This window comes from Hoplias malabaricus, chromosome 6 (assembly GCF_029633855.1).
Source record: "Hoplias malabaricus isolate fHopMal1 chromosome 6, fHopMal1.hap1, whole genome shotgun sequence".
NCBI lineage: Eukaryota > Metazoa > Chordata > Actinopteri > Characiformes > Erythrinidae > Hoplias > Hoplias malabaricus.
The window spans coordinates 17908707-17935628 of record NC_089805.1 but is presented as its reverse complement, the minus strand read 5'-3'; the positions used below and the strand labels follow the sequence as shown (position 1 = coordinate 17935628).

At 36.8% G+C, this 26922-nt stretch overlaps 1 protein-coding gene across 4 annotated transcripts in view; it reads left to right on the top strand.

The window, feature by feature from the left end:
• The first annotated feature begins 5812 nt into the window (after positions 1–5812).
• The window catches only part of chrna11 (cholinergic receptor, nicotinic, alpha 11), an 85988-nt gene continuing 64878 nt past the window's right edge, over positions 5813–26922 (top strand). Inside the window, exons 1-4 of one of the 4 annotated variants that reach the window (XM_066674539.1) lie at positions 5813–5905; positions 19457–19596; positions 22431–22475; positions 25803–25912. In XM_066674539.1, coding sequence (XP_066530636.1) covers positions 5854–5905; positions 19457–19596; positions 22431–22475; positions 25803–25912 — 347 coding nt within the window. In that variant the 5' untranslated portion in view covers positions 5813–5853. Of the gene's footprint in view, positions 5906–18088; positions 18294–18467; positions 18590–19456; positions 19597–22430; positions 22476–22724; positions 22780–25802; positions 25913–26922 lie in introns of those variants that run through there. The other 3 variants (XM_066674540.1, XM_066674541.1, XM_066674542.1) reach the window with 3 other exon arrangements.

Here is a 26922-nt window from a genome sequence, read left to right as displayed (position 1 = left end):
CTGCATCACCGTGCCACCCACCAGCCAACAGACAGGAATATAATTGCTTAGTAGACACTGGGTGGAGATTAGATGGTGGGTGGTGGTTAGATTCATAAACAACAGCGTTAACCAGTGAATCTCTGCCTAGACCGTTATGCTGGGTTCTCTGTGCCCTAACTCATCTCAGATGCTCTTTCTGAATCTGCTATAGAAGGGTAGCTTCGTAGACATATTGTGTGTGCTTGACTGACGTACCTGCTTAACTACACTACTACACTATCAGAAAAATTGTCACTGTGGTAGGACCATCAAGGGTACATATTGAGTACTTTTAGTTAAGGAGTGCAATTGTATCATATTCTATAATAATTGTAGAATTTTAAGGAAGAAATGTTAGTCCTGATTTCATATACCCTATTTAATCTTTAGCACTTTAATTATGTATAATGAAATATTCCAAATATTCACCTCTCTTTCTGGAGAAGAGAATGTAATGTACCTTTAGAGAACACAAATGGACTTTAAAACCACAGGTAAGTAAAAATAGTGACAGTCTAATAACTCTAGTAGCCCTGCTGTGTCTGATCCACACTGTGAAACAGTGATGTGTGAATAAAGTTGCTCTGATATTTTCATCAAGGATTCTTGTCCCTGTGCAAATCCACCATAAACATTACAAAAAAAATATGAAACAGCGAAAATAAAATGTCCCATCATCTTTTGGCAAAACAAATTATAAACAATAAGAGTTTTAGTTTAAAACTGCAGATAGAAGCAGTCTTGGAGACTTTAATAAAGGTCTGTGCTGAATTAGTCCCCTGAAATATCCAGGAACTGCTGCATGGGGACAACAAGGGCCACAGATGTGTTGTGAAGGTACAGAGTGTAGCAGATACAGGGAATGGAGGGCAGATAACTGGTCTGAAGGCAGGTGAGTAGGAGCCTCTGGCAATTAGTGTTCCATCAGTGTGAGGACAGGAGGGCAGTCGTTAAGTCAAAGGCAGTAAAGAGGTGGCATACTATCAGTTTGTATTTATGGATTATAGAGAATATGAATATTGTCGGGGTGTGGTGAGCAGATCTAACTACAACAGCCATGTGTGTTGATATATGATCCATGTCTGGCCTACACAATACATGCCATACCCAACTCAAGTCCGGTTCAAACAGTTGGCACATGCCAGTGCTGTAACTGTGCCATGAGGGCAAAAGTACCACAGATTAGGTCTAAGCCCTTTATAGATATTTATATATATAAATATTAATTTAACATGTTTTACTGTTTGACAAGCTGGTCACAGGCTAACAAATCTACAGTGAAGCCACTTGGAATTTTATATAGACATACTCTTAAAGTTTTAAACCAGAAACCCAATAATTTTTTCAAAATTTGGGTAAATTTGATTAAATATTTTAATCTTTGCCTTATTTCAAATACATAACACAGCTCTTCCTCCATTTAATTTTATTATGCAAAGAAAAGTGCTCACGTTACCAGAGGTACTATTAGAGGAGACTGTATTATTTCGATCCGAAAAAGTGCCTTTAGCCAGTCAGCATTTTCTGTAACGGCATCTAAGGAATGGAATTTACTGCCAGTTGGTATTAGAGAAAGTAATACTTATAGTAGTTTTATTAATCAGGTGAAGTTATGGTTTGTTACTAAACAAGTATGTGAACATTAGAATATGAAATATCTACTGATAATTTCTGCTGCATGCTATCTTGTATGGGGTAGTGTTGCTACTGATTGTGGTTGTGTGAGTTGTCTGTAGAGTGTTTGTTTGTTGTTTTTGTTTGTTTGTTTGGTTTTGTTACTATTGATTGTATGTAACAATTTTGAACAGTTTTGTGATTGTATAATTTGAGGTTGCCTTTTTAAAAGTTTGCCAGGGACTACAGATGAAAATTGCCCTTTTTGGCTAACTCTGGCTTTTAGTACAGAACAGATTATTCTCCAAATATCACCATACAGTCATTGTCATTGAAAGTAAAAATATGCTGACCTTTTTACTAAATTGAATTCCTTTAGTGTTGTAGTCTTGGCACCATTGCCCTGTTTACATTTTATTTAAATTGTCTTCTTACCATACTTAAGTGTTGTACATAAACTTAAGTATACTTAATGCACTTAAGTACATATTTTGTTGATGGTAGGTAATGCTAAACTGTCATTTCTCCTGTAAAATCTGAAATTAGAGTTGTTACAATGCTCAGAAATCATCTATATTATGCAGATTCCTAGATTTAGTATTTGCACACTAAAATGCAATACTGAGTGTCACATTAAAAAAGGTAGAATGGCTTAGATTTTTATTAGGTGTCCAATAGGAACCCTATTGTTCTTGTTCTGTATTTTCATCTACTTCTTTTTCTTTCTCGCAGATGAAATGCGAAGGGCAGCCAATAGATTTGCCAACAGATTTGATACTTACTCAACAGGTAGTAAACCCTCCTGCTACTCCTGCAAATAATTACTCTGCAGACCAGAAAGATCCCCACTCCACAGCTACCTCTCCCTCTCCCACTTCTCCTCTATGCAGACCAGATGGACTCCCCCACTCAACAGCTACCCCTCCCTCTCACACTCCATCTCCACAGAGCACCAAGAACCACTTTTAAAAACACTACAAAAACTACCCTAAACATGTGACTTCTTTCTCAGGAAAGGTTGAATGTTGGCTGTCTCTCCAGTCTTTTAATTTCCAATTGTTCTTTAAATAGGTTATAATATATACAAAATGTGTTTATATATATAAACAAAAAAACTTTTTAGGTTACATTAAAGTGAAGCTGGATAGAAACCAGAAAATCTTATTCTTGAACAGTCTTCTGTGTGTTGTTCACAGAACTTGCCTGACCCAGTTGTTGAGCGTTTGCACAGTACTGGGAAATGGCAAGTCTAGGGAAACTGTCACTAGGGGAACAGTCACTTTATTCTCCCTTGGAGATTTTACTAGTAAACACTAGATAGAATACACTCGGAAGCTTGTGCCTATGGCCCTTGCTGCTTGTTGCTCGTTTTCAAATAATTCATTGATAAATAAAGCTTTTTTAAAATGAATTAATATAATATAATTATAATAATATATTATATATATAATATATATAATAATATAATTAATATAATATAATGAATTATATATATCTATGGAAAAAAATAAGATATCACTCCAGTTTTAAATAAGACTCTCCAGACTCTTAAATCAGAGTCTCCACATGTACAGCAGCCATTCCATTCAAAGTGTTTGTTGAATACCTTCACAGACACACATCATTCTAGTTTGAGATGCTGATTAGGTGATCACTTGAACAAACCTATTCTAATGAGCAACAGCATAAAAACCACTGCTGCTGTCGTCACTATTCACTTGTTATAGAACTAGCTGGATGGGAAAAGCAGTGCTAGGACTATCCAAAAAGTAAGTGTAATCAAAATACAACTACAGATGCCAAAAGTGTTGAAAATAAAGGTTCCTAATGAAGAAAAGAAGGTAAAATTGTAGCTTTACTGGCAGAGGGATACAGTGAGTGTCAGGTTGCTTCCATCTTGAACATTTCAAAAACTGCAGTTCACAACAACAAGATCAAGTATCAAACACATGGGACAACAAAGCTACAGACTGGCAGATGTCGAAAACGACTTTCTACTGACCATGATCACTGCCACCTCATTCGAATGTCACTTAACAATTGTAAGATGACGACAAGTGACCTACAAAAAGAATGGCAAGCGGCAGCTGGGGTGAACTGCACAGTGAGGACGGTTCGAAACTGGAGGCAGGACTGAAGTTGTGCAAAGCTAGAAATAAGCCCTTTATCAACAAAAAGCGAAGAGCCAGACTGAAGTTTGCAAAAGACCATAGGGATTGGACTGTAAAGGAATGGAGTAAGGTCATCTTCTCTGATGAGTGCAATTTCTTTTAGCTTTGTCCAACACCTGGTCATGTAATGGTTAGACAGAAACCTGGAGAGGCCTACAAGCCAGAGTGCCAGCCAGTGAAATTTGGTGCAGGATTGGTGATGATCTTGGGGTGTTTCAGCAAGGCTGGAATCAGGCAGATTTGTCTTTGTGACCGACACATGAATCAAGCCATTTCCAGAACTGTGCTGGAAAAAAAACTTGCTTCCTTCTGCTCTGACAATGTTCCCCAATTCTGATGATTGGCTTTTTCAACAGAAAAATGCTCCATGTCACACAGCCAGGTCATTCAAAGTGTGGATGAGGGACAACTAGATCAAGACCCTATCATGGCCAGCCCAGTCTCCAGACCTGAATCACATTGAAAACCTCTGGAATGTGATCAAGAGGGAGATGGATGGTCACAAGCCAGCAAACTAAGCCAAGCTCCTGGAATTCCTGTGCCAGGAGTGGCGTAAAGTTACACAGCAGCAATGTGAAAGACTGGTGAACAGCAGGCAAAGACGTATGAAAGCTATGATAAAAAATCAGGGTTATTCCACCAAATATTAATGTCTGGGCTTATTCTAAGTTGAAATATTAGTACTATGTTGTTGTTCCATAAAGTGGAAGGGGCAAAACAACAAACGTTTACTTTGTAGCAAGTAAATATATGCCTACAGTGCACATTTTATAAGGTTTATATTATAAAAAACCTATAAAAAAAAAAAAAAAATATATATATATATATATATATATATATATATATATATATATATATATATATATATATATATATATATATATATATATGAATGGCACCATGGTGCAGCAGGTAGTGTCATTGTCACACAGCTCCAGGGTCCTGGGTTTGTGGGTTTGATCCCTGTTCTGGGTGACTGTGTTGGTGTTTTCTCTTCATGTCTGCATTGTTGCCAACTACTCAGTAAGTAAAGTTGCTATTGGCTGTTATAGAAGTTGCTAAATTATGTAATTGCGTAATTTGCATAGTAGTCATTTTGTAATTTACACTGTAGAAGAGAGGAATAACGTCATGGGAGAGTAAAAAACACCCTAAATATGTTTAGAAATACAAAGAAACTTTCTTCTGTTGATTCTTGGGCAGTCTGAACACTCGCTAAATATGGCGACAATGTCACTAAGTTGGCTACACTGTATGTGCTTCCTCCAGGTGCGCCGGTTTCCTCCCACATTCCAAAAACACAAGTTGGTAGGTTGATTCGTGACTCAAAATTGTCCATAAGTATGAGTGTGTGTCGCCCTGTGATGGACTGGCTCCCCCTCCAGGGTGTGTTCCTGCCTTGCGCCAAGTGGTTCCGGGTAGGCTCCAGACCCACCATGACCCTGAACTTGACAAGCGGTTACAGACAATAATAAATAAATAATAAAGTACCCTTTTTTTCTAAGAAAATATTGTTGGTCTCCAATATGGGGGTCTGAGGTTAAGGCAGTGTTCCTGATGGCCAAATCAAATATTTCTACAGACAGTGTTTTCATTTCTGAGATCTTTTCTTTTTACCATTGATGGAAAGGGGCAAGATTAAGGAGGACAAGGTGAGCTGTGGCAAGTTCTCTTACATCTTCATCAGTTTTCCTTTACCCATCTCTCTCAGGGAATCCGAGGGACTTGCTGAGAGAGAGAGAGAGAGAGAGAGAGAGAGAGAGAGAGAGCTGACTCGTGCATCTAGAATCAATCAGATGTTTTTCCCCTCACTCATTCTGATTCGCTGCCGGCTCCGAGAAGCAAACGTAGGCTCTCTTTCTCCCTCCCTCCCTCCTTTTCTGTGCCACTCTTGCTCTCATTCATTCTGTCCAGTGCTACATCGCAGCACCTCCTGCTTTCCTCTCCTCTCCTCCAGTATTCCTCCTATTCTCCTCCTCTTCTTCCGCCTCTGTTCCGCTTCTCCTTTTGGCATCTCTGCTTTTCTGTCTTCTTCATATCACTTGGAATGTGGCACTCTTTGGCTTTGACTCTGTTTGGAATCTCTGCTTTGGTCCAGGGTAGGTTTCTTTACACAGTTTTTCCTCTCTCTCTCTCTCTCTCTCTCTCTCTCTCTCTCTCTCTCTCTCTCTCTCTCTCTCTCTCTCTCTCTGTTTGTGAGGATTTTAGTGGTAAAATGTGTAAAGAACACTCAGCAACAATTAATATATTATTGAAGGCCTTATTATTTTGCAGCCCTTTAGTTTACTGTGTTGCCGTTAAACCTGTTTGCTTGTGGACTGTAGACAACTGCACAGATCTCACTGCTTTCCACATGGGAAGGAGATTTTACCTATGTTGGAAAATGAGGGCAAGAGAGGTGCAGAGAGAGTGAGAGAGAGAGAGAGAGCGAGAGAGAGAGAGAGAGAGAGAGAGAGAGAAACATGCTTTACCAGTGAAGCGCTGAAAGCTGCAATCATAAATTTCAAACCCCCCACCTCCCCACTTCTCTCTATCTGGCATTGACTTTCTCTCTCTCTCACTCTCTCTCTCTCTTTCTCTCTCTCTCTCTCTCTCTCTCTCTCTCTCTCTCTCTCTCTCTCTCATACACTACAGCTTTCATCCATCCTAACCCATGAATAAAATCACAGCACCAGCTGGGTAGGGTTAGAGTTGAGAGGGAGATGGACAGTGTTTTTTGTGGGGGTTGAGGGAGAATGTGTGGGTTGTGTGTGTGTGTGTGTGTGTATGTATGTATGTGTGTGACAGAGAGGGAGAGAACGAGAGAGAGAGAGTGAGAGAGAGAGAGAGAGACAGAGAAAGAGAGAGAGAGAAAGAGAGAGAGAGAAAGTGTCACTGTTGTTTGATGGATCTGCTCTTCGATCTGGGAGCCTTGTTATGTTATTATGGACATGTTGCTGCAGTGGAGTGAAGAGGCTGTGAGTGTGTGTGAGAAAGCCAGTGCTTGCCCGTAACTCGTGTGTGTGTGTGTGTGTGTGGGTTTGTGTTGGGTTATGAGTTCTCTCTCTCTCTCTCTCTCTCTCTCGCTCTTCCTCACTCCATGTCTCTCTGTCCCAAGGTCTCTTCACATACATCACTCTGTCTGTCCTCCATATTTCTCTCTCTCTCTGTCTCCTTTCAGTCTTTTATCTCCTATATTCTTTCATTTTCTCTCCCTGTTTCCAGATCTTTCTTTTCCCCCTCTCACTTTCCTTTCTCATTTTCTTTCTTTTACCCCTGTCTCTCTTGACTCAGTCAGTGCACTTCATGTGCACTTGTGTATTCTTATAATTCATACAGCGTCCTACTGTGATATGTGTCACATCAACGTCATCATGGTTCTTGATCCATGATAATGATGTTTGTTTACACTGGGTGACAAAAATACAATATGACACATACAACTACACCAAATGAGCTTTTTCTCATTTTACAGGGTCACAAAAAGGATGCTGTTTAGGTACATATGTTTCCCTTAAGGTACAAATAATGTAAATGTGTAAATGTATTCCTTTACAGCAATATATAATAAGATGCTGAGGATTTCCTCACCATTTGCTAGCTCTCCTGACATTTTGCATGCCCCAAATCAGTCTAATTTGATTATGAAGTGTCAGTAAATGGGTAACAAAAAAACCCCCAAAAAACCAAAAAAAACCAAAATAAAAAAACAAAGGGTCTCGGTCGGATATGCCAGGCTTTCCCTCCTTTGCTCGCGGCAAGGAAGGTATTTAGACAATGAAGAAACCTCCAAATGTTGATAAGTATATTGCTCTATTCGTGATCCATAGGTGGGTTATATTGACTTATTATTGCTGTTTTTGATAACTTAAGTTGGAACTGATTCTAAATTCGGGAGAAAACTGACTGTATGAAAGTAAACACAGACCAAATGTACTTCAAAAACTAAACAACTCATATTACACACATACAGCCATGTACAAACAGCAGTCATTGTTTCCTTAAACATATTGTTCCACCTTAAAAGATGCAGAGCTTCTGAATATAAACAAACCAGAAAGAATAGCAGTTCCTGGGAACCGTAGATGTTGCCTTGGAGTCAACATAGCTTAAAAATGACGTGGACAAAACATGCAAAATTTGCTATTTACTTACTTAAGTTCTCCAGCACACTCATTTGGATATCTGTTGTGCCTACCCTCCTGAAAACTGTGAAATAACACAGTTCAGTCATTTTTTTAGCCTGCATAAGTCAGAAAATATGGGATCCAACGACACTCAGATTTGGCTCTCTTTCTGACAACATTTGTACAGATCCCATCTCAGTGGCAGTTTTTACATGTTGTAAAGTAGTGCGCGCGCTGCCATTTAGGGAAAGATTCCTGAGCCATTTACCTACTGTAAAATGAGAAGTAAGGTTATATTAATCCCAAACTGACATCTGGAGGAACATTGCGTCATATCCCGGAGGGAAAAGGAGATTTTTGCCTTTTTTTTTTCGAGAATGAAGGAGCTGGAGGAGAGGTTTAGTGATGAAATATATGGTTTAAGTAAATGTTCAGTGGTTGAACGAAGCTCCACGATCAAATCCACAAAAAGCCCTGAAGAAACACTCAGTGAATTGACATTTCTAGTAGCTGTAGATAGGTTTCATGCACAATAGTAGCCTCCGTATGTATTTTTAGGTACAAGTGTCCTACTCTTTAACTTACCATTAAACGTTTATATTAGCTCTAATAAGAGTATGAAGAATAAGTATTTGGTTTTGCTATCTTGTGGCCCATTATATGTTGTGACTAGAAGATAAAGTCATTGAGTGCTATATATATATATATATATATATATATATATATATATATATATATATATATATATATATATATAGAGAGAGAGAGAGAGAGAGAGAGAGAGGCTGTTCTCAGAACAGTTGTGACACTAAAATCTCCAGCAGCTCTGATGTGCATGATCCACACTGTGACTGCAATGCGTGAATTGAATAGCCCCTCCCATCTCTCTTATTGTCACTGAGATTTCTTATCCAGTGCGAATCCACCATAAATATTACTGACGAAAATCATTCTAAAAAAACTATCGGCACAGAACTTAAGTCATGTAAAGTAAACAATGAGAGAGATCCATAGTTTCTCATATACATTAAAAAGTTTATTTTTTTTATGTTTGAAACCTTTAAAAATGTAATTAAATAGCATATGCCGATTTATTAAAATATATTGCAATTTTATTTATACATTTTTTGTTAATTTGCTTTGTGGTCAGGAATATATTTGCCATTCTCTTTCACAACATATTGTATTTAGTAACACTTTGCTGTATGTGTTTAAAAGGCTACAAAACACCTACATATGGTTTTTATGACAACTGACATGAACCTAACATTTATAAACAATTATTCCCTTTATAACGTGTTACTCATCATAAAAGTTGCTTTTAAAAAATTGTGATATATGAACCGTTATGAACTTGAGCAGCACTGCTGTGTCTGATCCACTTGTACTAGCTCAAAATACCCTAACACACCACCACCACATCTGTGTCACTGCAGTGCTGAGAATGATCCACCACCCAAATCATACCTGCTCTGTGGTGGTCCTGATCAGAGCAGATCAGAACAACGTATGGATTACAGTCTGTAATTGTAGAAATACAAATTGCTTCCATATGATCAGAGGAGCTGATACAATGGACATTGACTGTAGATACAAGGGAAAAAAGTGAAAACTTCCAACGAGAAGCAATGGAAATCCAAGGTCAAGGTGCATTGGTGTCTGATCCTAGTATCTGTCACTTTTTAACAACAGTGGACTTCATAGAAAAAGACCCAGAATGACCCAGAGCCACAATATAACTTTCAAAGCAAGGGTGTAGATTGGTGGGGACCTGTTTTTTTTCTCTCTCTCTCTCTGTGATAAAATAATAAAGAACTGATATATTACATATACTATTCTATGTGCGTTTAAACTATTCTGAAGAACAATTAATAATTTAATTCATGAATTATATAATGTTAAATAAATGCTAAATGACTGACAAAGAAGTAGTTTAGACTTAAGTTTACTTCAGCTGTAGTGCAAATGGCAGGGGCGCATACATCAGTAATAATATAAGTAGATGGAGCACTGCATAATCTCTACAAAGCCAACAAAGTAACAATCACAGGAAAAAAATATCTCTCTCAATGTGTCAATGAAAGTACAAGACATTTCATCCAGATCTTTGTACAAGCCTGGAGTTTTCTCGGACATAGAAATTTTCAACTGAAGTTAGACATGCTACTCTGGGAGATTGTAAGAGAACAGTTTGCTGGACGTTTTTTGTGCACTTAATTTTCAAACCATGTTATTCATAGCTACAGATGACTTTAGCCTGCTGTTTGTTATGCGCAAAATCCTAGCATTGCCATGAACTTTATTATGATGGATTAATTTCATCAACTGACACGATTCCTTGAAAAATAGCTTATGTCCACCTTCTTTTTGCTGCCCTCCTCACTCGCTTTTAACACCCATGTGTCATCCATGTGACTGAAAAGTTTTCCTTGCAGTTTTGGTAGCTACAGAGTCTCTTGTGACAGCAGGGAAAGGCACAGCCAATCACACTGGCCATATGGGAAGGCAGGACTCGAGTATAGAATGTGATTTAACCCTTTCTGCACCTCTAGGTTAATGAGATTTTTTTTTCTTGTGGAGGGAATCAAATTATTGGTGGGGACATTTCAATAATTGCTGGATATGGTGGTGACACATCACTTACGTCCATGCTAATTCTATACCCCTGTTTCAAAGAAAAGAACACCAAACACATGCAGAAAAACTGTCACTCGTGTGGTACCTTTTGCTGTCACTGTGATGGTACCCTCAAGGGTACATATGCAGTACCTTTATTTAGGGAACATAGTTATACCATATTCTAAATTAATTGTAGATTTTGTGTTCATCATATGCCCTGTTTCATGTCTAGGAATTACAGGGGTTGGACAATGAAACTGAAACACCTGTCATTTTAGTGTGGGAGGTTTCATGGCTAAACTGGACCAGCCTGGTGGCCAATCTTTATTAATTGCACATTGCACCAGTAAGACCATGTGCATCCAATGGTTCAAACATTGTATCCTGAAGGCGGTGCCATGTATCAGGATGACAATGCACCAATACACACAGCAAGACTGGTGAAAGATTGGTTTGATGAAAATGAAAGTGAAGTTGAACATCTCCCATGGCCTGCACCAGATCTAAATATTATTGAGCCACTTTGGGGTGTTTTGGAGGAGCGAGTCAGGAAACGTTTTCCGCCACCAGCATCACATAGTGACCTGGCCACTATCCTGCAAGAAGAATGGCTTAAAATCCCTCTGACCACAGTGCATGACTCTGTATTGACTGTATTGCAAAAGGAGGCCCTACACCATACTAATAAATTATTGTGGTCTAAAACCAGGTGTTTCAGTTTCATTGTCAAAACCCTGTATATTTCATTATTATATTTTATATATTTCTATAAATAAAACTTACAAATATTCAACTCTTTTTCTGGAGAAAACAATCTAATGTACCTTTAGGGAACACAATTGGACTTTAAAACCACTGCTGTACCTTTAAATGTTCATTTACACTGTTCATATATTTTGTGACAATAATGTCACAAAACATTATTGGTTTTTCTGACATTGCACTGGAGGCTTGGTTATGTTTTGCAGCTGTTTAGCTGTGTGGCACACACAGCAAAAGGAGAAATTGTGGGTACCAACAATTTTGTCCACACTTGTATATGAAATGACATACCAAATACCACACCTGTATGTAAAATGGAATACCATGTATATAATACGTACCATATAGGTGCATTTTTAAGTTTTACAAAAGTGTAGCCCATCGCTTGACCTTTTTTTTTGCCATTTTACCCTGCTCTTCAATGGTCAGGACCACCACAGAACAGGTATGATGTGGGTGGTGGATCATTCTCAGTGCTGCAGCAGCACTGATGTGGTGGTGGTGTGTTAGTGTGTGTTGTGCTGGTAGGAGTGGACCAGACACAGCAGTGAGGCTGGAGTTTATAAACCCTGTCCACTCATTGTCCAATCTGTTAGACAAACCCTCCATGTTAGAACACTTTGTAAATGTAAAGTCAAAGTCAGTAGCTCATCTGTTGCTGCAGTGTGTGTTGGTCATCCTTCAGCAGTGGACACAGGACGCTGTTGCTTGGATATTTTTGGTTGGTAAACTATTCTCAGTCCAGCAGTGACACATAGGGATTTAAAATCTCCAACATCATGAGAATAAGCCAACAACCAGATAAAACTGGCTCTGTGGGGGTCCTGACCATTGAAGAACAGGGTCAAAGTGTGCAAAAAGAATGCAGAGCAGATTGCAGAATGTACCTGTTTGGTTAGTAGAGCAGAAAAAAAAAATGGAAAATGTGTGTAAATATAAGGAGGTCATTATATCTTTATTGGTAGTAAAAACAATCTTTTGGAAGTTTCTTGTATAAATAAAGTTGCGCAAATACTTTAAAGCTCACTTAAGGAGAACCCCCCTCAAAAAAAAACAATAAAAAAAAAACATCACGTGTTGTGCCCTGCTCTCTGAGAATGATAGAGGCTGAATCTCTTCAGTCCTAGGCAGCTTACAGAACATCTTGAATAAGACTTTTCATTTTGAGAGTTTAGTGTTATTTATTCTCCACAGTGTCCTAACCCTGGACATAAGGTGAAATTATTACAGTTTTATTATTTATCATATTGAACCTCCAACATTTATCTAGTCTTTTTGACAGCTTTTCTATTTAAAACTTGTGTTGTGTTTATACTTCAGGACCAACAAAATGTCCAGAATTATTTGTAAAAAAAAAACATAATCTCCTTTGTCTTTACCCAGAATCTTGTATCGAGTAGGTCTGAGATCTTGTATTTACAGTGATTAAGTAAAGAGTAATAAAAAGTGTAGCTTTAGAACTTTTCCTAATATAACTATTTTTTACATTTAGTGAAGTAAACACTTCCCTCAAGGTAAACTCCCAGCTATCAAAAGGATGTCTTTCATACATCTCTATAAAATTGTTTTACCTTGTGCGAATGTTAGTTTTAGGGACCCACAGACGTCTTTTCTTACAACACAATGCTATAACCAACACAGGATCAGTTATATACTTATATAGTATAGTAACTATATACTTATATACTATAGTAACTCTGCAACAATAAAGGGATGTCAGCTTACTAGGTATGCTTAAAATTGTATGAGAATTTCTTTTAATACACTCATAAAAATGGATAAACCTTAAATCATTAATTCAAAAGTAGTCACCTATTTTGCATTGAGATAAAAAAATCAGCTCTTAAAACATTAAAGGAAATATATATTTTTAAATGTAATATTTAATGGTGTTGGATCAGGTGAATTTAGACAGACAGATTCAACTTCATTGTCATTGCTCAGTACAGGTACAAGGCAACGGAATGTACTTAGCTACCAGAATTGCAAATAGTATCATAGTGCAAAGACATATGAGTGTCAGAGAGAGAGAGAAAAAGGTGCAATAAGGACTAGTACTAGGAATATATATATATATATATACATATATATATATATATATATATATATATATATCACACTCTGTCTTATTTGAATGTATACATAAGTGAGTATTTGCAATATGGTATAGAACATAATGAGAATTTACAGTTTATTATACAGAATATATAGAAAAAAAATATGCAGCATTGTACAGTGTATATATAGTGAACATATAGCATTCTTATATATTTATAAATGTGCAGTATATTTGAATGCTAAGTAAAAATAAGGCTAGTGTATGTAGTAATGGTGGTGTACAGAAAGAACTTCTTTTTTTACTTCTTTACTTTCTAAATTCATGGAAACACAAATCCATATATTTCATATTTCTGAATTCTCTGTGAGATCAGACTTCATTTCCGGAAGTTGTCTTTTGTCTTGTGGTTGCCTCTATTGAGTTAATATTGGATTTAGTTCTGTTGTTTTTGCACTGAAATGAATGTGATGTATTCATTTAGCTAATTCTGAACCAGCTGGTCAGGACTAAATGTTATTTTTATTTTAAATCATGCCACAGTTTAATTTAATCCCCTTTACTGCTTGTACAAAGACGTATCATAATCCAGAGATAACAGTGGCAGAAACAGATTCCGTTCAAAATAGCATGTATTTTCATGCATATTATTTTAAAAAGGAGACTTCAGTAAGAATGTTGGGTAATAATTGTGTATAAAGTACTGCACAAGTCAGAGGGAAGCCTTCATTCATTTAATTTACACTCATAACCACTATTACATATCCGCTATTTGTTCTTCAGGAGGTAATTTTTGTGTAGATCAGACATAAGAAATTGAAAAGTTAAAGGAAAACTAATGAAAAAATAACATGAGATTCAATATAATTTGATAGAAGAGAGGAGAATGTCAAGCTCCATTCTTGCTTCCAATCCAAAACAAAACAAAAAATATTTTGTCTATGCTTCCACTGTGAGATGACAACTCTATACCATGGTTCTGAAAGGATGTATAGCGGTCTAGAAGATATTTCTGAAAAAAAAAAAAGAATATTTGCACTAGAACACTAAAAAGTCTCTGAGGTTTCCTGAGAAGCAGAAAATGCAATCGACATCTAAGACAGGGTACTTAATCTTAGTAAACCACTTCTGAATATCCCTGAGCTGAAGGTCCAGAGAGGTCAAATGAGCAAGACAAATGAACACATATTTTCAGTCAATGCATTCAGCCTTAACCTAGCAATTTCCACCGTCAATAACACCGGCAATAACATATATGCCGAGCATGTTGGTGAAGATTATATGGAGAAAAGATGTTAAAAAACAGAAAGTAAAAGCCTCTGGGTCACAGCCTTCATATATAGCTAATATTTGTGTTCTATTCTACTCTCAAATCCCCAACCCCTTGAAAACTTAAACCCTTGCACCATTTTGCTTACAATTAGACGACATCTTCAATGTACTTACTTCAAGGAATGCCTTAGGGCAAGAATTGGGATGGGACATATATCTCATTAGCGGCAAAATATTACCTGCTCTGCTGCGTCCAATAAGCAAAGCACCCTTTCACCGACCTGTTCCGTAGGTACTATCGTTCGGTCGGATCGAAGTCAGATAACGTTCTCACCAGAGTTCGTTTGGGACTAGACCGAGACCACATCCCCTCGAGGATCCCAGCTGTGTTTGTCCACATCCGAGAACACCTGCCCAAATGAACAGCACCAATAAATAGTGCAAAAAAAATGCCCAAAAACCTGCCCTTGATGTTTTGCACTTAACCTGTGCACCAGACCCCAATAGAAACGTCGGGAAAATTAAGATTTAACTTGGAGCATCATTTGTTGATTTGCTAAGTACCTTTTGACAATCACAAGCTGACAAAATTACTGCATGATATTGTTTTTTTCAGGCTTTCATAGCTGGACATAGCATGATAAAATCATACAGAATTAACATACAGATACACTATGATTTTTTAAATCTTTTTTCTTTTGTAGACAGTTAAAGTGGTTTACATTCCTTGGAACATTAAAGGGTTGCTTGAACCACCTCCAATGTGCAGCAACCACTTGGATGATGCAATGGCAGCCAATCCACACCAATACTCTCACCACAACTCAGCTATTCAGGTAGAGAGGTCAAGAATTATTAAGCTAATTGAGGATGTAGAAATGTCACACTGGTAGATTTAGCCAAACACTGGGTTAACACCTCTTCTCTTTTATGACCTCAGAGTCTCATTTACAAGTAGGCCCCATGTATTCAGTACAGTGTCCCTGTACATGATCATCGGTATCCACACAGACAACAGCGATAGCATCCCCAAACAACTCTTCTACAGAAGTATCCTAGGGGGTCTCCCATCCAAAGACTGGCCAGACCTGCTCTGGTGTTAAGGTGCTTTTTTTTTTTTTTTTTTTTTTTTTACTTTTGCTGATGTTTTGTTGTTGGTAATGCATTAGATAGAAGTCTGTACCCAGATCGAAGTCTAAATTTGAGTTTTAAAAAAACATTTAAGTTGATTCCAGAAACTGAAAGTAGGCCTCCTGAAAAGGGCAAAGTCTGGATTCATTAAACACTAAAAAAAACATGACATTTAGAACACATCTGTGTAATTTTCTGTTAAATCTATATTTTTTGCCTTTTTCATGACCTTGGAAAATAAATAACTTGTGCTTAAGGACAATTTTGATTTAAAATAAAAGCTAAATGAAGGTAATTGCTGGCTTTTGAACAGCACTGAATGAAACTGGAATAATTATTTGAGACTCCAGATGGAGGATGCTGATGAAAGGTTATCCGTGCTTAGAGAATTAACGGGAAAGGTTTTAATTGGTCTGTTTCTGAGAAGTTACAAGGTATGCACCAGAATAAAATCACAAACACAGCCATTTTACAGTTCTTTCTTTTTTTTTTTTTTTGCTGTTTTTAAACATATGCATTTAAATATATTCTTTTAGGAAATAAATTTAATATTTTTCCCTTTTAAAAATGTTTGCATATTTAAAAAATAAATCACTATTAACAAATTGCATTTCTATCTATCTATGTATCTATCTATCAATATGTCTGTCAAGTTTATATCAATAAACAAGTCTATGTCTTTATCAATAGCAACAAAAACACAGGTTTTGTTCCAAAAACTTCTAGCAGAAATGTAATTCAATTCCCCATATTGATATATTGATAGAATTCTTTAAATAACACATGGCTACGCTTTCATTTTGATGATATTTATACATTGCTAAACACCAACCATAGCCAGGGGCTCCTAGACTCCTATAATGGATGTGATTAATGGTTTACTCAAATCTGCAGCAGGCTTTTAGAATTCAGCAGCAAAGAAATGCTCCTGTTTAGCACTAAATCCCAACAGTGATGACTGAGAGGTGTAAGTGACATATCACAGCTTGCTTTTCTTTCTGTATTTGCTTTCTGCTCTTTTGAGAAACATGAAGGATTAGAGGTACGTGTATTTGTAAATGTATGATGTCCAGAGGAGCTGTTCTCAGATCAGTACCATGGCAAAAAATATTTCAGACACATCTCACATTCTCATCCTGATCTCTCCCTCTTTTATCTGCTTTCTGATCTTTGACACAATACTCACCCCTCACTTGTCTGTTGTAAATGTATGATGGGATTTTTTTCATCTCATCGCCTTTTTTGGTCAGTCTCAGGCAGTCTACATTTTGATATTTTGGGGAAATTTCAAACTCAGCTGGTTCTATTTCTAATACTTTGCCTTTTCTATATTTCTGTAGGATTGAGCTCAATGTTATTTTGATATTATCAATTATACATACAATTGTAATTCAAAATTCAAACGTTCTCTTTCAAACAAATCTAAAGATGGTGATTTCAACATAATTTTTAGAGTTTCTGAATTCTATTCATTTTTAACAAATTGACAATTCTCATTCTTAATAATAAAAAACAGATACTATAAAATGACAACAGTTACCGTAAAAAAATATGGAAAGTTTGAATTCTGAATTGCAATAATATATTGAACAATAATACCAAGCTACTAAGAATCATGAATTACTTTCTGTAAAAGAGCAGGTTTTAGCTTAAATGCATTACCTAAATCAGGGGTAGGCAACATTTACCACTCAAAACTGGACCCGTTTCACACAGTAAAGAAAACACTGTGAGCCACAAAATCCTTTTGAAATTTTACATATAATAACACTGCATATAACAGGGTTTTTTTTGCCTTTGTGCTATGTATAAACAAACAATAGGGTGTTACATTTATGAAATTAATGAACGACTGCAGAAAAATGAAATAACATTTCTGCATGCAATAAAACATTTTTAACTCCGAAAAAAAGACATTGGGTTGACGGTTAAGCAAAATACTCAATGTCTATTTGAGTCCTTGTAGTAATGGGAAACAAACAAAAATGCTGTCCTCTCACTGCGTGCCGTCATCCTTTTACTGGCGCCGTGCAGTCAGCTGTCAAAAAGTTCAAGAACCCGCACACTGGCGGGTGTCGCACGTTGGAAGTTGTGACGTGTATTAAGAGCGACAAAATATTTTAAATATTAAAATATTTTAGATGTTACAAGATCGCCATAATCTTCATAGAATTACATTTTAAAAATGAACTAACTAAAATAAAATATATTTTAATTAAATACTCAGTAATTATTTTCAAAAGCTGAGCCGCATCAGAGAGATCAAAGAGCCGCGGGTTGCCGACCCCTGACCTAAATGATGCTACTACTGTTAATTTAAACCAAATACAATCTTAAATAACTGTAAATAGTTAACATAAAACATTGTTAACATGTCCCTCTTCTTTATATTCTAAAATAAATATGATTGATTATAGTTAATATTATGGCATGGAGTATTTCCATGTTTAAACTTAAAGGCAACACAATGATTCTGGGGAACTGCTCTTTACTCTTTGTTCACGTTCAGAAGCTCAGAGTCTTTTAATGTTGAATGGTATGGTAAGTTGTTTTTCACTTTTGAATTTAAAGTTTGTATTTCTACAGAAACTGATTTGTAACACGTTTTGTGGCACTTTCAGTCTGTGTTGACTTTCATGCACCTATGGAGCATAAGTAACACAGCATTCTCCTCTCTATACATGCTTTTCAAAGTTTCCTTTGTGGTGAAAACATATCCAGATACAGGTTCTCTTTTTAGAGAGCTACTTTTTTGTTTTCCCAGTTAATGAGTTAGGGATATGTACGAACACCCAAAGACTTTCCAGCTTGCAAACTGACCAGAGAGCTCGCAAATGGTGAGGAAACATCCTCAGAACTGTATTACTTTAGTAAAAGTGTTTTTTGACTGTTCTAAAAGCAGTCAGATATAGGTGGCTTTTTAGCTGCAGGTGAAATGAGGAGGTGTAAGAGAGATGGATACTAATTGCATATTCATAAATCTGCACATACTAAATCAAGGTGAAGTGTTAAGACACGTAAGGCATTGGAGACTACATTTATAAAAAAAAAAAAAAACCCTAAATATGCTATAATGACTAACAGATGATAATTGATGTGTTTAATTAATGCAAGTAGGGGGTCTTTCAAAATATGGGAATAAGCAAAATTATGGAATACTATTAAGTCATTATTTCTATTGTGATTAAATGTATTAAAACTTGTGTTCCATTAATTACTTTATGTAACACGATACTGTGTACTTCCAGCAGAGTTAATCATATATACATTTTGGAAGATGTAGGCAGGAAAATAACTTTTTTAATTAAGGTTTTATTTAGTGTTGGCTTGGATTGCATGAAGGGCCTTCGGCATGGCTCATGCCACTGAGATTATTCAAGCACCAGCTGAATCAACATGCTTCGTCTATACCTGCTCCCATCTTTAATCCTCTGTGTACACACTCCCATGGTTAATGTGGGTAACATCTGCCTTATCTATTTCAACTCCCTTGTTTTTAAGCCTCTTTCCCTTTTTCCAGTGTTTGTGATCTATAATGTGTTGTGATCTATAATGAATTGATATTTGGATGACTGACTACCTTCTCCTATGATGCATGCAAAATAATCTCTCTCTCTCTCTCTCTCTCTCTCTCTCTCTCTCTCTCTCTCTCTCTCTCTCTCTCTCTCTCTCTCTCTCTCTCTCTCTCTTTCTCTTTCTCTCAGTGTCCGTGCAGGGCCCTCACCAGAGGGCTCTGTTGAAAAACCTACTGAAAGATTATAACCCTATGGAGCGGCCCGTTGGCAATGATTCTCAGCCTCTTACAGTGGTGCTATCTCTCAGCTTGGTGCAGATCATGGACGTGGTGAGTCTTCTCACCAACTCAACTTGGTGGGGAAAATATCAAAATATATCATGATGAAATTTCAAAACACACCGTTCACTCTTCTGCAGGGCTCTCAAGTTTTCAAGTTTGCTTGGACTGAGATTGGGAAGGGGTTTTCTGTCAGCTGGGGTCTGGGGTGGGGGGTGGGAGGAGGTTTGGAGAGTTTTCTTTGACTCGTTTTTAGGATTAATTTCTGTGTGGCAAAGTGAATAATTTCTCAGCGTGAGAAATATCATGTGTGGTGTTTGAACTTGATGAACTGCATGTGCAGCCCTGCTCTCCAGTGTATACACTTAACAATCACTGGATTAGGAACACCTACCTTGTATCTACACTCCATTTTACACTGTCAGTTTTACCAGACCATACAGGAGCACTTTGTATTTCTACAATTACAGACTGCAGTCCATCTGTTACTCTACATACTTTCTTATCCCCATTTCACTAGTGATGGAAATTTCGGCTCTTTTTGGGGAGCCGGCTCTTTTGGCTCCGAAATGGTTTTACCACTTATTTCCACAGGTACAGAACAATATTACCTACATTTTACATGACTATATGGACAAAATAATATTGTTCAATATTAAAAATAATAAATAGTGTTGCAATGGCAACATTGTGTTTTAAAATAGTGTTTTATGGCTGTCTTGTAATAACTCACTGATTGCACTCACACATTCAATTGTAGAAATAACTGGATTTTTAATTATACACCTTAAATAAAAAAAATTAAAAATCACTTGTAAACTCTGAAATATAGCCAATGGAACCCAAAAGGTAGGTATTACAAAATAGCTTATTCAATTAAATAATCATCCATTTCTGGGTAATAAACAAATACTCTGCAAAGTGCAAAACAGCAGCATTCAACGGTAGTGATTAAAACAACCACAACTGTCAACAAACATTTAACTGATTTAACATTTTCTAGGCTCTGGACCCACCGCGCCCCTGAACTGGATAAGCGGTTACAGATAATGAATGAATGAATATTTTTTGGAAGGCAGATTGGCATTCAGGAAAACCAAGTGTCTCAGCTTGTAGGGTTGGAGCTTGCTTATTGTTCTCTGATTGGTTGAATGACAAGCCTTAGAAAAAAATGGCTCGGTCTTAGACGGGAACCGGCTCTCATCGTTCACTTACAAGAGCTGGCTCTTTGAACCAGTTCGTTTGCGACCGACACATCACTACATTTCACCCTCTTCTACAATGGTCAGGACACCCAAAGAACCCCCACAGAAGAGGCATGATTTGGGTGGTGGATTATTCTCAGTGCTGCAGTGACACGGATGTGGTGGTGGTGTGTTAGCACAGTAGGGCCGCTGGAGTTTTAAAACCACTTAGTGTCACTCCTGGACTGAGAATCATCCACCAACCAAAATATTCAGCCAGCAGTGTCCTGTGGCCTCTGAGGAAGGACTAAAGGATGACAAAATGTGCAGCAACAGATGAGCTAATGTCTCTTTACACCTACTTTACATCTACAAGGTGGACCAACAAGGCAGGTTTGTCTAACAGTGTGGACAGTGTTTAAACATTACAGCTGCACTGCAGCGCTGAGAATGCTCCACCACCCAAATCATAGCTGCTCTGTGGTGGCCCTGTGGAGGTTCTGATCTTTGAAGAGCAGGGATATATGGGGATAAGAAAGTATGAAGAAAAACAGGTGGACTACACTCTGTTGTAGAACTATAGCGCTCCTGTATAGTCAGTGGAGCTGATAAAATGGACAATGAATGTAGATACAAGGCAGGTTTTCCTAATCCAGTGATCATTCAGTGTGTATTAACTATAAACAAGATAGGATTATGTTTTACTGCTGAGGTTAGAGTTAACTTACCATATTGCTGGAGTTCTCAACAGTCACAAGAAATATATGTGTGTCACCACAGCTCATTTTAAATATATAAGTATTTTTATATTTTTTTCCAATGTTGTTACACATATATTTTCCGGAAACAAACAAGTACAAAAGACTAATAGACATCTAATACATCAACAAACATAACTCTCATTTGAAATATAAACCCACTTGCTATCTGTGAACATGCAGAGTGCAGAATTGTCATTTTTAAGCAATAAATAGGCCACATTTCTTCTCTCTTTCTGCCTTTTTGTCAGTTTTAGAGTAATGTTTCATGGCTTTGCTGTGTAGTTGTGTTATGTCTTTTGTTTCTGCCTCTTTAAAAACCGTGAATCACAGACAGTTTCATTCTATTATTGATTTGCTTGTCCGGTTCAAAATGATTTTCCTTCATTGTACAGTTCATTCCAATATTTGTACTTTTACTTTCATCCTTGATTCCATCTCTTCTGTCAGTGGTGGCAGTCTTCTTTGCCAGCCCTTTTTGTTCTTTGTCATACTGTCTGTGAGGCTGACCTTGACTGCTCCCTGACTGCATTGTACTTCATTTTTCTAAAAAATAGCTATGTATGTTTTTTATACTTGGGCTTTTTCTAACCCTAGCTTTGACTGTTTGCTTTTCTATAGGTTTTTCTGACTCTTAGATGATGTGCTTGGTTTTGTGAATCAGTTTCTTGCTATATGTGGGGACAATGTGATTGGTGTTCATTGTAAGTTATTACATGTCAGTAGTCATTTTTGACATTAGCTAACTAACAACAGGCAATGGTGATATGCTTATTGTGAAAGTGTGTCTGAAATTTCCATACATTGGAGACTTTGTCTCTCTCTTTCAATCTCTCTCTCTCTCTCTCTCTCTCTCTCTCTCTCTCTCAAACACACACACACACACACACACACACACACACACTCCATATCTCTCTGCCATCTGTCTTTGTCTCTTTTTCAGGATGAGAAGAATCAGGTACTTACCACCAACATTTGGCTAAACATGGTAAGCCGAAGTATTTACATTTATTTAATGGTTATATTATAAGCAGATCTAAAGTTATAGGTTTATTTACTATATTTACTAGAATTCAGTTACAAACCCCATTTCCAGAAAATCTGATTATTATCTTATTTAACTGAAAAATGTTTTACGCAGGAAAAAAACTTAATTGCTCATTTCTCAGTTTATGCCATTCAGAGAATAATGTTCAAAGCAAGATTATAAATAATTTAACTCTTTCATCATCTACAGTTCATAATATCATGAAAAGATTAAGGAAATCTGAAGAATTGCCAGTCCATGTATGGTAAGGCTAGACACCGATTTTGAATAACCGTGACCTTCAAGCCCTCAAATTTGCACTGTATAAGAAACGGTCATACTTCAGTGATAAATATAGCCACATGGTTTTGGGAGTACTTCAAAATCCTGTTGTCACTTAACAAAGTCTGCCACAGGAAGGAGAATGCTGTAAATTTATTCTATGCAGAAATGCTGAGTCCTCTGGACACACGCCCATCTCAGATGGTCTGAAAGACAATAAATATGTATGCTGCAGTCTATCCCAGCACTTTTGAGTGTGTTGCAGACATCGTTTTTTAAAATATGTTTACATAAAAAATAGAGTTAATTTAGTTAATTAAAACACAAAAATCTGACCACATCCAGCATTGTATGTTCTCCATAGAAATACATGAAATTAAACAAGATTGTTTGTAATGACTGACCATGAGCCTAACATCACCATGCTTAATGTCATCTATCAGCTAGAGGTGTATAAAGCCCCCCAGCACTGGACTATCTCTCACTGTGCTCTCTGGATTTATGGCATTTCACTCAATACATTTAAGATGAGTTGGGGTGATATTTGTGGTCCAGGACTAATAAAGTGACATCAGTACCTGATCTCACAATTTTGCAACATCTAGACTTCTCTCAAGGTTAGAGGTTATACTGCTGCAAAATTTGGACACCTGTGGTCAATTACATATTACAAGTGAGACAAGTGGGGCAGTGATGGGTTAAACTTTTACCTTTTACCTAAAATTTTATCTTTAACAAATATCAGAAAAACAAAATTATACAATCATCAAACATCCAACCATCCAATTTCTCGCCATCTCTCTCTCTCTCTCTCTCTCTCTCTCTCTCTCTATATATATATATATATATATATATATATATATATATATATATATGTCTACTGAACAAATCTGCTGTGTAATTATAACTATATGTCCTTCTTAGATGGGGAATCTTGTCATGTGCTATGATCTGTGTTGTGACTTGTTTATGTTTTGTATTGTACAGTACATGATTTTCTGTGTATGAATAGAAATATCTGTCAGTTTACATATGTGGATGAATGCTACATAAACTGTGAGGGCATGTAGGATATTTTGCATTCAACTTATCTGTTAGCCTTTACGTATAAAAAGTCATACCATATGTAAAAAAGAATTTAAAACAACCTATTTTCATAATGTAGACAGCCAAGACAAGTTGTAAAAATGTAGCCAGATCTAAAACATTGCTATCTTATGCATTGTGTTATGTACATAGAAATATGGTTTTATACACTTAAGTCTATATCTGGGTTTAAATATCCTGCTTATTATAATTTTAATTTTTTAATAAGACAACAGATTACGCATGTCAAACATACACCGTGAGAGATTATTAGCCTCTAAAGCAGTGTGTTGTAGGCCTATGGGAGATGTAACATAATATTTCTAATCTAGTGATCAGATACAAAACTATTCTAACAAACATTGTCTGTTTGCCAGTACATTTTATGCTGGGCAAAGAGCCATTCCTGTTTTGATGGAAGTGTTAATGGCACTAAATCAATAAGATCTCATTTGTAGTTTGCTTTCCTTTTGACTGGCATTTTTTCTTAGCTTTATTTTTTTCTTCGTAATCAATTTTTAGCATACCAAACAATATTGATTCTTTTAGAACATATTATTTTTTGTTGTTCATTGGCATTTTTGACATTATTTGAAAACTCCAGTCGCCCTACACATTGTGTGAAAATATTATTGGCAAATGGAACAAAAGAAACAAACTAAAATTGCATGGTGAAAAAAAAAAAAACTTCTTAGCTTACGTAGATACTTTGTTTTGTCTTTCTCCTGAAATGTTACTGTTTTGGATATAAATAGTTAAACTGTGATGGTTGGGACTCATCTGTAGCAATGACACAAAATGTAAGTGAGTAACAGATTACCAGTGCTTTCATGGGTAAATCCTGAAATGTTTTTTTCAGAGACTGCAATTCATGGAAAACTGTCACTTCCATCTTATGAAAAATCCTTGTATGCTCTCATATATATGAGTGAAAAAGGTAATTTGCTGAGATGGAGGTCCAGGCATGAGGAGGCGACTATATATGGGAAAAGCTGTAATTAATTATATCCAAAACAATACATTGTTTAACTTACGTGTAAATAGGTACCTATATAATTTCATATCTTTATTAATGATAATAATTGTTAAGTCCCTTTTCTAGTCACCCTAAAACACATCTCTGTAAATCAGGAATGACATATTTCCCAGTGGCATAGACGTAACTCTACACTTTCGCCTTCATTCATTACATGCAAATCTATGAATATGCAATTAGTCCTCTTCTCAATCTTCTCTTACTCTTCTGCTGCACGCCTGCAGCTCAAAAGCCTTGCCCCACAAGTTGGTTCATTAGGTTTAAGCCATAAGGGGCCCTGGCTCTCTAAATCCACACATCTGTGTCTCTCACAGGAACTCAAAGTTTCAAAGCGTAAAGGCTCAGCATTGTTGATGACTGCTTATTTTTGACTTGATACATCTTCTAACATATAAAAACCCCACAGGGGCGTATAAACAAGGTATAAACAAGGAATAGATCTCAAAACGTTGAAAAGCATGAACCAAGATTGGTCTATTTCTGCTCCATATATGGGTAATATTGACTTGTTTTTGCTGTAAATCTACATTCCAGAGGCAGCTAACTGCATGAAAGTAAACAAAAACAGAAAGTGCTACAAAACATAACGACTCAAATTATTGATGACTTTCTGTGGTAATTCAAACAGTAAATAAAATATTACAGACAAATTAAACTTTAGCCACATTTTTCCCCTCACACATACCATTCCACCTTAAAAGATGCAGAGCTTCTGAACATAATCAAACCAGAGTACAGTGCTTACCCACTGTCGCATACGTGGCCTTTAAGTGTAATTAATGGTTTTAAGCAGATCTGTAAATATGTGCTTACAGTAGACATTCAGTCCACTTCTTCAGAAAAGTGCCTTAACCTCCTGAACCCCAATATTTCTGTGGTTACAGCGGTGGTACGACCACTATCTACAGTGGAACCAATCAGAGTATCCAGGAGTGAAGAACCTTAGATTCACCACTGAGCAGATTTGGACACCTGACATCCTCCTGTATAACAGGTAGCAAACACACACATAAATCCCTGTGGAACCATGTAATAGAGTTTCTTAGGTTAGATTTAAAACATGGTTTTCACACACTTACATTATATTCCATTATTTTTGGAGCAGCCATGGCTTAAAGCTTAGAGAAATGGGTTTCAGATTAAAGATTGACCTCCCCAACTACCTGGAAATATGGAGTTCTCAACTTCTCAGTTCAGGTGCCATTGTGGACGGCTCCCCAGGTGCTTGGAAAGCCTGGCCCGGCTCTGTGTGTGTGTGTGTGTGTGTGTGTGCTCATTGTCCCTAGTGCATTAGTGTGTGTGTGGTTACTGCCATGGATGGGTTAAATGGTTGGGCACAGTTTTGTTATGCTGCTGTGTGATGACAATAAAAGCATGTTTAAAAAAATGTTACTTACAGCTAACCTTTCTCCTGTGAGGGGAAATTAATGTAAGCTGTAAAGTTACTCAAGACCATTTTGGCTGTGACACAGCTAATGACCCTCCATATTTTAGACCTTCCACTGCAAAGAATGCTGAGAAAATGGGCCAATGCTGTGTGTGAGGAGACTTCAGTGTCTTAGCGTTAATGCAAACTGCAAAGCTAAACAGATGAACAGTTGCAGATCAATGGGCTGCAAATTTCGCCCTTGGCCAGACTTGTTGTATTGAAAACCATGGTTGTTTTAACAATTGCGCTGAACCCATGAAACATATCTTAACTCCAGGAATTTTTTTGCTATGAATAGGTATATATACTGTATATTAAGGCTTTTAATCGAATTAAAAATATTAAACTAATTTATCCCACAATTTGCTGTGATTACTCAAAAAAAGTAATTTTATATAATTATAAAAGATTTTTATAATATATTTTAGAGTAAAATAAAAAATCAATGTTAGATAACCGCAGTGGAATTATATTTACACTGATCGAAAATAACATTATGACCACCTCTTTGTTTCTACAGTCAGTGTCCACTTTTCAGCTCTGTTGACCACACTGGAGGACTTTGTTTTCTGCCC